Genomic DNA, 13323 nt, shown 5'->3' with positions numbered 1-13323 from the left:
CTCTTCTTCGTTTCCCCAAGTCTTTCTCTTTCTCTGTGTCTCTTGTATCTCAGGTTTTCCCTGAGTACGTGTGTGGGTAATTGTAAAAACAATTTAGACGAATTTTCCAGTTCAATTGCGCTTTTAATTTAAATTGCAGTCTAACTTGCCTTTGCTGGCTGGCACAAATCAATTGTCAGTCCATTTTGGAGTTGAAAGTTCCATGCGCGAAAATTGCCCAAGATGATCATGAGAGATGCCATGCCATGCCATGTGATCATGGACTTTAGTGGAGCGGACTGCAGTGGAGAGGCCCCCTTTTGCAATGGACAAATGTCGAGATGTCAGTGGAAATGGTAAGCTTTTGGGCTTGAAGACGCCTCTGAGAATGTCAATTTGGTGGAATTTGGATGGGAGGTTAATTAACGATCGAGTGATCGAATTGCTTGTTTGAAAGTACACAATACTCTGTACACTCTGGGAATGATATCAGAGATACGAAAGAAAATCTATTGATAGACAATACTTCTACTAGGCACACAATAAATTTGATCTAGGATAGCTGCAGGGGATAAAGAGATGCACTTATTGATCAGTTGATTGATCTGAGACACATCTCAACGATGCGATAAGTGCAGATAGATTCATCAAGCTCTCATAGATCAGCAGATCAACGTTGATCTGCCACTAGCACAATACACACACTCGCACACACACAAGAAACATATTTATGGATGTGTGTAGATGTCTGACTCAATGGAAGAGAACCGCTTCCAGCTCTTTAAACATTCTCCTCTTTGCTTTCCTAATCCCAGCTCTTCCAATTTCTATTTGTAGAATGTAACAATCATTGATGACTGTTTAATAGGCAAACATTTTGGAGTACTTCAGATTGTGTGGCCGCCAGACGACTGTCAAGCTCCCTGGTTGGTACTTATTGACCACTTGAAGCCTTTCACCGTTTCTGCTGCTGCTGCTGCTTGGAGTGGAGTTTGATTTGATGCTGCTGAGGTCGAAGCCGAAGCGGTAAGCGCCAACCGGCAACTGAGGGCTGCACTCGAAGCTCAGTTTCGGCTTTGGCTTGGTTTGGTTTTGGCCCCTCAAGTGAGGAACATTAAAGCCTAAGAACAACAACTCGCCTGCTGCTAAATTTCACTGTTTATTTCTTGTGTTCGAGCTGAAATTAAAAGACTATAAACAATCGTGAGAATGGCACTTGAACATGTTCAAAACTATAATGGCCTAAAACGAAATGTGCAAGAGAAGCCGCTGTCGCTGCCGTTGCCGTTGACGCTGCCGAAGATGAAGATGGGGGCACGACAGAGATGGCAAATGGACAAAACAAACCAACAAGCTTCACAGCCGCAGTCACAGCCAAAGCCAACAAACGGAGCGAGCCATGGACAAGCAGCGGCTAAATGAACAGACAGTCAATCAACTTTTAGTCAAAAGCAACAGCAACAACAATCATGACTGGGCCTATGACGTTGGCATCAAAGAGAAAAGCGCGCGCTCGGCTCGGGCACTGTTCGGCTCAATTCAAGCCAAGCCACAACGATCACGAGATCTGGCTGGAGTCTCTGGCTCTGGCTCTGCTCTAGCTCTGACTCAGGCTCAGACTCTGCTCTACTCTGCCTTGGCCAAGATGATTTAAACAGAGCACTGCACTGAGAAAACTATTACAAAATACAAAATGATCAAAACAACTAAAACAAAATCAAATCAGCCGAAGACGATGATGCTCAGATGCTCAGATGCTGATGTTGATGTTGATGTCGAGGCGGCCTGAGTTGGACCTGAAGCGGCAATGGGCTATTGCTATTGCTAAGGCGATCGTATCGTATCGGATTGGATCGGTTCGAGACTCGATTACAATAATTACAATCGGCTACGCGCGATTCACCAAATCACAGCAACAACAACAGTCGCTCTTTGTGATGGTGTTTGTGTCTGCATCTGTATCCGAGTATCTGTGAGGCTGTACAGGCACACACTCGCACAGAGAGAGACAGAGGGACCAACTATTACGTGCATATAAACAATTTTTATAAGAAATTGAAGCCAAGAAGCAGAATTAAAACAAAACTCATCAACGGCATCCACAACCACGTCGTTGGGGAGATACCAACACTCACTTGGGAGCTGCTCACACACACACACTTAGCCACACGCACGAGTCAATTGCTGTGGCTGGAGAAAAGAACAGAAGAGAAGAGAACAAAACACGGACAAACGCTCTGACAGAGATCCATCTTCAGCATCTGGCCTGGCCCCACACTCAGTGTTCCCAGTTCCAGTTCCAGCCCCTGCCACAGCCGCTGTCTCTGCTTGAGCAGAACAATTTTTAGCTAACAGCTCTGGTCTGCTCCAGCAAAAGGGCCAATACTCGGCTATGAGCATAAGCTTTATATTAGGGATCACTAACTGACTAACTAATTCTTAAGATTTTGTTCAGCCTCTCTAGAGAAAGAAGCAATAATTAGTTGCTGTGTGTTGCTTCCTTTCTTACAGTTCAAAGTAATTCGAATAGATGAATAATAGTTTGGATTGCACATCCCTAAATGTTTGCTAACAGCTCTGCTGCTACCGTGAAAGGGTTCGATTCAGCTAAGAGCGATTAAGCTGTGTATCTACTAGGCTCCATTTGGCAAAGCGAATCGGGCAAAACGAGAAATTGAAAAGACAGTTACAACGTCATTATGAAGTTTGGGTCTTCCTCCGTTCCCCTTTCGTTTTGCAAGCCCTGAGTGCCTATGCCACAAGCCGCCTCTCTGTGTGAGTGACGACCGCGAGAGCTGTGGCAAAAGTTTACAAAAATCCGAAGCACAGCAACCGCATGCTATACATAAAAACACTCACACACATTGACAGGCCCGATCGTGATGTTGTTGTACATAGGGGAGCATTGGCTTTTTTTTTGAGAGACTGAAAAGTACATTTCAACGAGAATAAGAACCTGAAAGATAAGAGAGAATGTTTCACATTTGATTCTGACGATCGATCAGCTGTTCTGTTCACTGTGCAAAAAATCGTAAAGATTCGCCCCCATAAATAGTATTTAATCCTTCTAGTGGACTATTGTTCATTGATAAATGTGATTGTTTCCATGCAATAAATCTAGGAGCCCCATATGTACTCACATTAAATCAATGCATATATTTTCGCCGCTGACCAACACTGCAGCAGATGTTTGTTCTGCCTTCACTTCACTTCTAGCCGCAGGCACGCACACAATCACCAACTACATACATATGTACATTGCCCCCACACACACCTACGGTACATGGTGCACTTACATTGCAACTGGCTTTTGGTCTATAATTCTTGTTTCTGGTTTTCGTGCTGCCAAGATAAGGAGTGGGACATGGCCAGGCCAGCAAAGCGCACAGCATCATCGTCATTATCATCATCGTGGTGGAGCAGAGCGGCGCTGGGGCAACGCAACAGGAAACTACAGCAGCATGGCGCTTTGTCTCTTCTCCCAAAGGAAGCGGACGGACCAGTAATATTTACATTTATTGCAAAATTATGCATACTTTTTTGCTGTTTGTATGCAGGCATTTTTATTTGCAGATCGCCTTTTTTGCGAATAATCAACTTAAGAATGCATGGTTATATTATGCTATTCCAATATGTCATTGTTGCGTTGGCCATGCGCTGCGCAACACTGGCAGATAGAGTTAAATCAAATTGAACAATCAGCGACGTTGACTTGGAAAAATCAACAACGTCATATATTAATGAGTTTGTAATTTGAATAAAATTTATGTCGTGAACCCATTTCTATGAGGTCGACCAATCTCTCTGTGGTTTCCAAGTCTCTTTCCTCATTTACCTCTTTCTCTGTCTCTTTCTCTTCGTTTTGGTCTCGAGGGGGGAGGGAAAAGCGTTGCGATTGCTACTAATGGCCGGAGATTTTCATGGAAAGTTGGTGCGGTTGTTGCTTTTTCTTGTTTTATGAAAATTTCACGCTAGTCGAAAAGAATTATTAATTGCGCAGCAGCAAAGGCAACCACCACCGCAGAAGGCAGAAGGCAGCAACGGCCGCCACAACCACACCATGGCACACAAAAATCCAAAAAGTGGGAATTATGCATCGCTGCGCAGAAGCAGAACGCAGTACAAACAGTCACTTCGCTCCACACTCACAGAGAAACATGGAAAAAAGCAGTCTGTAAGCGCGTGTAAAAATATGGTAAACATGGAAATACGTAATAACAGTGTAACAAAAAAGGGAAATATAAAATCAGGTACAAATTTTCTCCAAAAACAGTTTACATCGCTCGCTCCGTCGACGTCGGGGGGCCAGACCGTTGAGCTGCAGTCTGAACACTGGGGCTGGGCTCTGCTCTCGGCCTGACTTTGACGATTTCGTGGTCACACAGTGTGAAGAATGGCTAGGAAATATTGTATGCACCGTTGTTTGGTGGGCTGTTACAGATTAACAGATTATTGCGCCAGATAACAAATGAAAGTGCCCCGGCAGTTGTTGCTCCGCTGGCTGGGGCCTTTGGGGTTGTAAGTGGTTGAAGAAAACGCAAGAGGAGGCGATCGTAACAACAAAAGAAACACAAAGTTGATTCAACAGTTTCTAATTTTTTTTTTTTTTAATCTGTAAGAGAGTTTCTGATTCCTACAGAATAACAGTAATTTTTGGGTGGGTATTTTTTTACATATGGTTTATGAAGAAAGATCGCAGATAAGCCAAAGCTGCGCTTCAGCAATTTTCAGCTTGAAAAGGTGTTTAAGCTCATAAATCACTTGAAGCAACCTGATTTGTTAGATTTTACAACTGCTTGGCAACTCTTTCCTCAAGGAAAAAGTTGTACAACACTGACCAAACGCCAGAATATAATTTTTGTGTCGCCGTGAATAGATTTTGCAAAAAGAAAAGTTTCGTCATGGCCAACAAATTTGGATATGTTAGCTCAAAGCTTCTGCAATTTTCCAAGGGCTATCTGAACCGCACATCCGTGCGACCAAAGACAAGCTTTTCGGCCCGCAACTGGATCCCAGGACGTCCGAAATTGCTGGCGCTGGGCGCTCTGACTGCCGGCATGGGAGCTCTGCTGTATGCCCTGGATGCGAGCGTGGATGCCTCGAACGACTGTGTGCACCCACCGAAGCAGTTGTGGTCCCACAAGGGTCTACTCTCGGCCCTCGACAGGGAGGCTGTACGCCGCGGCTACCAGGTGTACAAGGAGGTGTGCTCCTCGTGCCACTCGCTGCAGTACATTGCGTACCGCAACCTGGCCGACAACTGCATGACCGAAGCGGAGGCGAAGGCAGAGGCCGAGCAGGTGATGGTAAAGGATGGACCCGACGAGAACGGCGAGTACTTCGAGCGCCCGGGCAAGCTGTCCGACTACTTGCCGTCACCCTATCCGAACGAGGAAGCCGCCCGCTCGGCCAACAACGGAGCCTATCCGCCGGACCTGAGCTACATCGTGTCGGCCCGCAAGGGTGGCGAGGACTACATTTTTGCACTGCTGACAGGCTACTGTGATCCGCCAGCAGGGTTCGGACTGCGCGATGGGCAGTACTTCAATCCGTACTTCTCTGGCGGCGCCATATCGATGGGCCAGGTGATCAACAACGAGGTTGTGACCTACGCAGACGATGAGGTTGCCCCATCGGGCTCCCAGATTGCCAAGGATGTGGTCACGTTCCTCAAGTGGACCTCGGAGCCGGAGTCGGATGAGCGCAAGCTGCTGCTGATCAAGGTGGTCCTTATTAGTTCGTTCTTGATTGGAATCAGCTACTACATTAAGCGCCATAAGTGGTCGGCGTTGAAGTCACGCAAGATTTTCTTCGTGCCGGAGGTTACTGGAAATGGAAATGGCCAGAGCAAAAGAAAGGGCCAGGGCAATGGCAGCGCCAAGACCGATGAAGGTTGCCCAAAATTTGAACACAAGAAGAGCGAGGTTAGTGGCAAGAATGACGACGGAGACGGCAAGACCAAGTAATATTTATTTATTCATGGAAAACAACACCAATTGCCATTTTCTAATTTGTATCAAACAATAAAACATGTTCAGAAGTAAAATTCTGCGCGCGCTGCAATCAAAAGACAACCCAGGGCTGCACACAAATTTTGTTCCATTTATCGCACAAAAATACCGATATTTTTTTTTTTATGTTTTCGGGACTCAGTGGGCTGAGTTTGTATCGATAGGTCTGCTGATAAAGATAAATACAGCAAGACAAACATAAATAACAATTAAAACGTGTAATTTAGGGCCCAAGCATAGCAACATTGGTCACATAAGCCTCCAGTAAGTATATGGATGGATTATCTCTCATAACTTTGCCAAACCCTGTCCATTTTTTCCTTCAGAAACAGGACAAAACAGATGAAACCCGTACACCAATTTGTTTATAATTTATAAAATGACACCGCGTCCATCCAGCAGGTTTATGGAATGTCTGCAGTATGCGGCACACAAGCATCGGGACCAGCGGCGCAAGGATCCAGCGCAAACGCCATACGTAAATCATGTGATAAATGTGAGCACAATTCTGGCTGTGGAGGCTTGCATTGAGGATGAGGCCGTTCTAATGGCTGCAATACTGCACGATGTGGTCGAGGACACGGACGCTACGTTTGCAGACTTGGAGGCATTGTTTGGCGCGGACGTCTGTGGTCTGGTACGCGAGGTGACCGACGACAAATCGCTGGAAAAGCAGGAACGCAAGCGTTTGCAAATTGCCAATGCGGCCAAGACGAGCTCCAGGGCTAAGCTCATTAAGCTGGCTGATAAGTTGGACAATCTAAGAGACTTGCTGGTCAACACGCCGCAGGGATGGACGGAGGTAAACAGTGTTGCCGGCACTGAAAACCATTCTGATCATTTCTCCCTTTTCTATTGCAGGAACGACGGGAGCTGTACTTCGTTTGGGCGAAGCAGGTGGTGGACAATCTGCGCGGCACCAATACTAACCTGGAACTCAAGCTGGACGAGATCTTCAGACAGCGCGGGCTATTGTAAATATAAATCAATCGAATTTATTAATTTTTATTGTTTTTGTAAAAATCCAACATGAGATTTGCCAGCTGCTGCGTCTCCGCCAGGGTGACGGCATTGTAGAGTGAGGCACGAATGCCGCCCACTGAGCGATGGCCCTTGAGCTGGATCATGCCATCAGCCTCGGCTTTGGCCAGAAACTCCTTCTCCAGTGCATCATTGCCGGCGGCGCTGCCAATGCGGAATGGAACGTTCATGTGGGACCGCACATTCGGATCCACGGGGCAGTAAAAGAAGCCGTTGGACTTGTCGATGGTGTCATAGATGAGCTTCGACTTGGCATTGGCCAGCTTGGACATGCCAGCGATGCCGCCATTTCGCTTGATCCACTTGAAAACCAAGCCCATCACGTAGATGCTGCAAAGAGTGGAAATTAGCTTCTCGAACGGAAAAGACAGAACGCCTGGAAACCTACACAAATGTGGGTGGAGTGTTCATCAGGGAGCTGTTCTTGTCCATCAGCTCAAAGTTCAGGATGGATGGTGTGCTCTTCAGATGCTTGCCAATGAGATCCTCGCGCACAATTATCACCGTTGTGCCCGCTGGTCCAATGTTTTTCTGTGCGCCGGCAAATATTACCCCAAACTTGGCAACATCGATGGGCCGAGAAAGGAAGTTTGATGACATATCAGACACCAGCGGCACACTGGCCGGCACTTCTGGCACAAAGTCAAATTCCACGCCCTCGACTGTCTCATTATCGCAGTAGTAGACGTACGAGGCCTTGGGGTCCAGCTGCCAGCTACTCTGTCGTGGCACGGATGTGTATTTGTTTACCTTGGGAAGAACGGCATTCACCTTGCCATACTGGGCCGCCTCCTTGGCTGCCTTGGCTGACCATGAGCCGGTGATGACGTAATCGGCGGTGCCAGTGACTCCAATCAGATTGAGGGCGACGGCAGCAAACTGCCCAGTGCCACCGCCCTGCATGAGAAGAACTTTGTAGTTGCTGGGAATGTTGAGGAGCTCGCGGAGATCGTTGATGGCTGTCTCCTGGATCTTGCCGTAGGTGCTGGAACGGTGGGACATTTCCATAACCGAAATGCCGCTGCCATTGCAATCAAGGAGATTTTTCTGCACCTCCTTCAAAACCTACAGATTGGGGGAACAAAATACCAGAATTTCGGTTAGAACTGGATTGAAACGATCTCGTCTGACCATGCGGCTGACCTCTTTGGGCAATTTGGCTGGACCGGCTGCGAAATTGATAACCATACTGAAGCTTTTGCGATCTGTGAACCTCTCTCTGGCAAGACACAACTGAAAGTGTTGGAGCAGCTCCCAGCGCTGTTGCCGCCGTCAAACGTTCGTGCTGATAAACGGAATGGCAAAAAGAACAGCAACAAGTCAATGCAAAGTGAAACAAAGCGTGTGGCAGAAAAACAGACTTGGGCTGGACAACGAACTCGTGTTGTCCAGGGGCGTACTGCGCTCATTGGAGGTGGATCACTGCATTGCTCATACACTCTGGCTGCGCCCCTGGGCTGCCGGCGAAGCCAGACAATGATGGCAGATGCAGCGAATTCGATCAAAACAAGTCGCCAAGAGTCGTTTGCGGTCGACGTCAGACGCCGACTGCAACGCACGAAAACAACATGCGATTCTCCACCACACCCCTCTCCCGGTATGAAGTGTTTGTGTGGGTTTGGTTGCTATGCACAATGACGAAAACAACTGGAATTTCAGTAAACAAGCTACGGGTTGAGTCTGCACGTGTGCGTGTACAGTAGAGCTTCGTTTCTGAGTTAAATTTTGTTAATTAAGGTAACATGGTTGATTCATTAATAGGTGCTGAATATTTTCGATGGCTTGTAATTCTATACAAAGCAATCATTTGCGGAAGTAACTTTGAAAATATTTCCTCCAATAACACGGCATTAGGTTAGAGTCTAACTTTAAACAAATAATACCTTGATCGTATGCTAAAATAAGTAGTAGTTAAGTAGTTATTTGGCATGGGATATTCATTCGTTACACATGTGTACATATGTTTTTATGTATGTAGGTGAAGGCTTGAAGGCTATCAAAACGCTAGCAATTAAGTATGAACATATTTACAGTCAAGCTTCTCTATGCGAAACAAAATTTAAATATTTCAATGGAACAACTTTAAATGGTTCGATTCACATTTTGGGTTTGCCGACATATGTATGTACACGGAACTTATTTATGGCTGGTTCCATTTACTTTGCTGATTTCTTATCCGCTGCCTCTGATAAGATGCCAATAGTTAAAGGGTAAGGTAGGCCTGGAATATATGTACATATGTATGTATACTATGTATGGGAATTTCGCTAGCCATCTGGCTACGGCCTGTGCCTTAATTACTTTATGGCCACATTCTGGCCCAGACCAGTCTCTCCTCACAGCCGGCATGAAAGGTGCTTAAAGTTTCCAATTTACTTGTTCGGCCAAAACGAATTTCCAATGAGAAGCTTGCCAACGTGTCTGGAAACTTAAACGTGCTCGGCTCGTGCGTCCGATTGTGGGCCCCAAGTATGGGTGGTTGGGTGGCGGTCGGTCGGGCGCAGAGGTAGCTTGATTCGAGTGCTTTGATGTGGGAGGGCCTGTCGTCCATGGCTCTGGCAGTGTGTGAGTCTGGCCTGTGTGTGTTTGTGTGTGGTGCTCTGGTCATTCATAAACGTTAAGCCGAAAAGTCAATAATTTTGCTCAGTAATGTTGATTGCACAGCTCTGTGGAGAGGCTTGGCCCCGAAAGACGTCCATCCGTCCTCCAAATGGGAATTTGAGAAATCTTTAAACAACAATTTCCGTTTTGACTAATTAGGGTTTTTAAGATTTATTGCCCAGAACAGGGTATATACGAGTACAGCTGTTATAAATAAGTACATCATTTTCGTTATTGCGGCTCAGCCTGCACCTTGTTAACAATATCGCTCCAGAAGGTGCCGTACTCCTGTAGCACAGTGCCGCTGCAAAAGGAAAATGTAAATTTTTCAATTGAGCAAGTCATGATTTTCGCATGGCAGAGTAAACAATTTTGGTTATATGTACATATATGAAGGCGGTTGATATAAATAGATATTAATTGATGAATTGACAGTTTCCAGGTAGGGTATTTGATGTGGGAGCTATAATACGTAACACTGGGCAACAGCATGTCAAATGCTGTCGAGTTTCATATTATTTCTTGCCCTACTTATGGATACAAAATGAAGCATTAAAAATTCGCATCTTTAAGAAGCTTTAAACATTTTGTAAGAAGATTTTCGTCCTTTTTCTTTACATTTATGAATTACTTATGTAAATGTTTGCTCCCCATAAGCTGGTACTTTGAGCTTTTCCTCTTGATTTTGAACTTGGCAATATTTCGGAATAAACAATTTAATAAGAAGAAAACCGTCGTGATATTTGCATAGTCCTAGACATAAGCTTCTCTATCTCTAAATTATATACTTCCTATTTCATTTAATGTAACTTTTGGCATAATTTTTGGTAAAATGATTAATGACAAAAGAGTCAAACTATCAACTGCTGTACCTTATGCTGTCCAGTCTACACCCACCCATGTAGGACAGTGCTATCTGGTCACAAAGTTGCTGTTGTCATATAAAAAGCATTGACAACTTTTCTTCGGCTTATGCCTTTTGGCTGTGCAAAGCAAAGCGTCTTTGCCGTTTGTTGCCTTTTTTGTGGATGCCTGGATGGAAGATTGAATGGATGGAAGGATGGATGGAACTCTTTTACGTTTGACTTTTTCCATATAAATCAATTACATAATGCTTTTTGTGTGATTATCCGACAAGTTTTGTCGGCCAGACAATTATGTGCGCCTTTTGCTATGTGGGTCAACGTGGCGTATGATTAATGATTAATGCCCTTCCCAGACGATGATGGTGCTGCTAATACTACCACAGTTTCTGCTACTGCTGATGATGATTATGTGATGCTAATGATGATGATGGTGACAAACGACAGACGACACTGTTTGTTGTCAGGCTTACTTTATTGCCAAATCATCAAGAAGCCCCCCCGACGGTCATCCCGCACCACACTTACGTAAAGTAAACATTGCCGCGCTTGTTCTGCGGCGCCTTCCATATCAGCTTGGCCCCCAGCTTGTCCCGATTGTCCGAGTGCGTTATGGCCGAGCACTCCGGTATGGTTTTTGTGTTCTCGCTCTGCACCCACTCGCCAATCCACTCATTGGAGTGCGCATCGCGGGCCTGCAGGAAGAATCCCCTGAAGACCGTGCTCTGCTGTGTGTGCGGATAGATGACCACAGAGACTTGCTGACCCGGATGGTAGCTCTGAGCATCGGCCACCACCTCAAAGGGATTCGTGTGGGCTGGCTGTGTGCGGGCCTTTCCGTGGTTGGGCTGATTCTGGCGCTGCTTCACACACGTATCGGCTGGTGCTCCATCCGGAAATGCGGCAGTGCTTCCGAGCAGCAAAGGCAGTAGCATAATCAGCAGCATGCTGGGCAGTTCCTTGGCTATTCTGGTAAAACGATCCTTCATTTTCCTGTAATGTTTCTTTGAATATTTCGTTTCCGAATCGTGGGAAAAACACGCGCGCGCACTGCTAATCTAACGGTTAAACTCGGCTCGCGGCCGCCATCGCCGGCCGTTTATAAGGCCTCCAGCAGCTCCAGCAGCAACTTCGTCAAAGACATGGGCGGGCGGTCATATGGGGAGAGATATGGGTATGGGCCTTTGCCGACTGCTTCTGCAGTTTCTGCCTCGGCCAACCAGTTTTTAATGATCAAAAAAAGCAATAGCCAAATCAGCGCCGCTGCCGCTGAGAGTTCCTTTCCTGCACAGTGCTCCGAACTGGGTCACACATTAGCCCCTTCCCCCATGCGGAGTCACCCGTTTGGAGTCTGGGCTCCAACAGCTCTAAGTGCTCGATTGCGAAATTCTATGCTTCTAATCGTTGTGTCGTTTGTTTGTTTTGCGCCTTTTTTTTCTTTTTGGTGCATTTTTCAGCGCGTTTTAATGTTTTAATTGACAGGCAGCCGCCGTTGGCGTTGATTTCGTTGGTCTGAGCATTTTCGTGCTATTTCTCCTACTCTGATTCTGCGCTGCGTTTCGCATTTCGCAGTTTCCAGCGGCGGTTTCCTTTCTGGGCACCGCCAACACACGGACCAGCCAGCGTCCAGTGCCCGAATGTGAATTTGAAAAACTTTTACCCAGAAGCGTGGTGTTCATTTCATTTTGATGTTGCCCGCGGTTCTGTTGAATGCGTTTCAGTTTTTGTGCATTACTTTGTCTCCCCTTTTTCACTCATTTCAAAAGAACTCGTCTTTTGCTAGCATTCAGTTAGTGGTTCCGGCAATGGTACTCGTGTGTGCGTAAATGCATTTAAAGGCCAGAACGAACGTGTACAACACCAAGTGCTTTGTTCTTCCGATGAATATTTTGAAAAATCTGAATTATATGTCAGACCTTCATGCACTCGTGGGCGGTCCAAGTAGCATTCAGATTACACAAGATCATGCTTTGAATTTGCAATATACCCCCAAATGCTTTTTTAAAAATTCAGAAGCTGATAAAATTAATGAGCTGTAAAGAAAATTTGTAATGCTCAGCTTATTTTTAATGGCCTTAATTGAATTCCCCAAGCACTGACAAGTCAGTTTTTACAATTTAAATTAAATGAATAAAGAAGCCCCATTTGATATTACATTAATCAAAGTATGCAATGCTAGGCATTGTCAATCCTTAAAGTATGCAATATTTGCATTGCCTAATCATTTAATAAATCCCTTTTACGCGATTCACTTCCGATTAAAGTAGCACGTTCCAGGTGCTGCGTGGCCACCATCTAGTCATGTTCATGGATTCCACTGGTTCTAATTGGTTTCATTGGTGCTTGCACTGCATTTCGCTCACGTGTTCATCAAATTTACAACTCGAGGACTTCCAAAAGGACTTCCAAACAACAATTTCATTTAATACCAATTAAAAGTGTCCATCTCTTGTATGCAAGCGCAGTTATTGCTCAAATTTGGGTACGTAGAAACACAATTTTTGAGCAAACTCAATTTCCAACTCGTTTCATTAATTAAAATGTTGGGTTAAATATTTAAATTGGAAATTGCTGCTGCGACGGCAACTTTCTCTGAGCGAATTAAAATGTTTACTCTGCGAAAATGTGGTCGACTTAAATTGTGATAAATATTACGTTGAATGGCACTTTGTCGAGCAAACATTGCTGAACTTTACAATTGAATATTTCGTTTCATTTGGACTGCTTTTGTTTGGCTTTGGCATTGTTTTATTTGTGGCACTGGCGAAAGGTCAGTTAACCCGGCTTAGCCAGAGCCAACCCGAAAGACGACTCTCGGAGGGAGGACG

General features: G+C 45.4%; 4 protein-coding genes across 4 annotated transcripts; 2 read left to right on the top strand and 2 right to left on the bottom strand.

Annotated features, from left to right (window-relative positions):
- The first annotated feature begins 4820 nt into the window (after window positions 1-4820).
- Window positions 4821-5954, top strand: LOC117896947 (cytochrome c1, heme protein, mitochondrial). Its single transcript, XM_034805491.1, has one exon. It carries the CDS (start codon window positions 4881-4883, stop codon window positions 5943-5945), a length of 1065 nt encoding a protein of 354 aa, XP_034661382.1. The 5' UTR covers window positions 4821-4880; the 3' UTR covers window positions 5946-5954.
- A 187-nt stretch (window positions 5955-6141) lies between these two features.
- On the top strand, window positions 6142-6992 carry LOC117896948 (guanosine-3',5'-bis(diphosphate) 3'-pyrophosphohydrolase MESH1). The gene is made up of 3 exons (XM_034805492.1): window positions 6142-6254; window positions 6317-6792; window positions 6852-6992. The coding sequence occupies exons 2-3, from the start codon at window positions 6370-6372 to the stop codon at window positions 6966-6968; spliced, it is 540 nt and encodes a 179-aa protein (XP_034661383.1). The 5' UTR covers window positions 6142-6254; window positions 6317-6369; the 3' UTR covers window positions 6969-6992.
- Window positions 6976-8334, bottom strand: LOC117896946 (probable phosphoserine aminotransferase). The gene is made up of 3 exons (XM_034805489.1): window positions 8175-8334; window positions 7420-8096; window positions 6976-7361 (listed from the first exon to the last, which is right to left on the bottom strand). Exons 1-3 carry the CDS (start codon window positions 8217-8219, stop codon window positions 6989-6991), a joined length of 1095 nt encoding a protein of 364 aa, XP_034661380.1. The 5' UTR covers window positions 8220-8334; the 3' UTR covers window positions 6976-6988.
- A 1450-nt stretch (window positions 8335-9784) lies between these two features.
- Window positions 9785-11616, bottom strand: LOC117897182 (putative defense protein 3). The gene is made up of 2 exons (XM_034805881.1): window positions 11024-11616; window positions 9785-9936 (listed from the first exon to the last, which is right to left on the bottom strand). The coding sequence occupies exons 1-2, from the start codon at window positions 11482-11484 to the stop codon at window positions 9864-9866; spliced, it is 534 nt and encodes a 177-aa protein (XP_034661772.1). The 5' UTR covers window positions 11485-11616; the 3' UTR covers window positions 9785-9863.
- Between the last annotated feature and the right edge of the window lie 1707 nt (window positions 11617-13323).

The sequence above is a fragment of the Drosophila subobscura genome, chromosome O (genome assembly GCF_008121235.1).
Source record: "Drosophila subobscura isolate 14011-0131.10 chromosome O, UCBerk_Dsub_1.0, whole genome shotgun sequence".
Classification (NCBI taxonomy): domain Eukaryota; kingdom Metazoa; phylum Arthropoda; class Insecta; order Diptera; family Drosophilidae; genus Drosophila; species Drosophila subobscura.
Note: the sequence above shows the minus strand (reverse complement) of the source record. Positions and strands in the feature narration are given on the sequence as shown.

Coding starts and splice junctions, on each gene's coding strand:
- LOC117897182 (XM_034805881.1), bottom strand. CDS start 11,484: ATGAAGGATCGTTTTACCAGAATAGCCAAGGAACTGCCCAGCATGCTG. Junction 9,937..11,023: donor CGCGGCAATGTTTACTTTAC/GTAAGTGTGGTG, acceptor TTCCTTTTGCAG/CGGCACTGTGCTACAGGAGT.
- LOC117896946 (XM_034805489.1), bottom strand. CDS start 8,219: ATGGTTATCAATTTCGCAGCCGGTCCAGCCAAATTGCCCAAAGAG. Junction 8,097..8,174: donor CAGCCAAATTGCCCAAAGAG/GTCAGCCGCATG, acceptor CCCAATCTGTAG/GTTTTGAAGGAGGTGCAGAA. Junction 7,362..7,419: donor AACACTCCACCCACATTTGT/GTAGGTTTCCAG, acceptor CACTCTTTGCAG/CATCTACGTGATGGGCTTGG.
- LOC117896948 (XM_034805492.1), top strand. CDS start 6,370: ATGACACCGCGTCCATCCAGCAGGTTTATGGAATGTCTGCAGTATGCG. Junction 6,793..6,851: donor CGCCGCAGGGATGGACGGAG/GTAAACAGTGTT, acceptor TTTCTATTGCAG/GAACGACGGGAGCTGTACTT.
- LOC117896947 (XM_034805491.1), top strand. CDS start 4,881: ATGGCCAACAAATTTGGATATGTTAGCTCAAAGCTTCTGCAATTTTCC.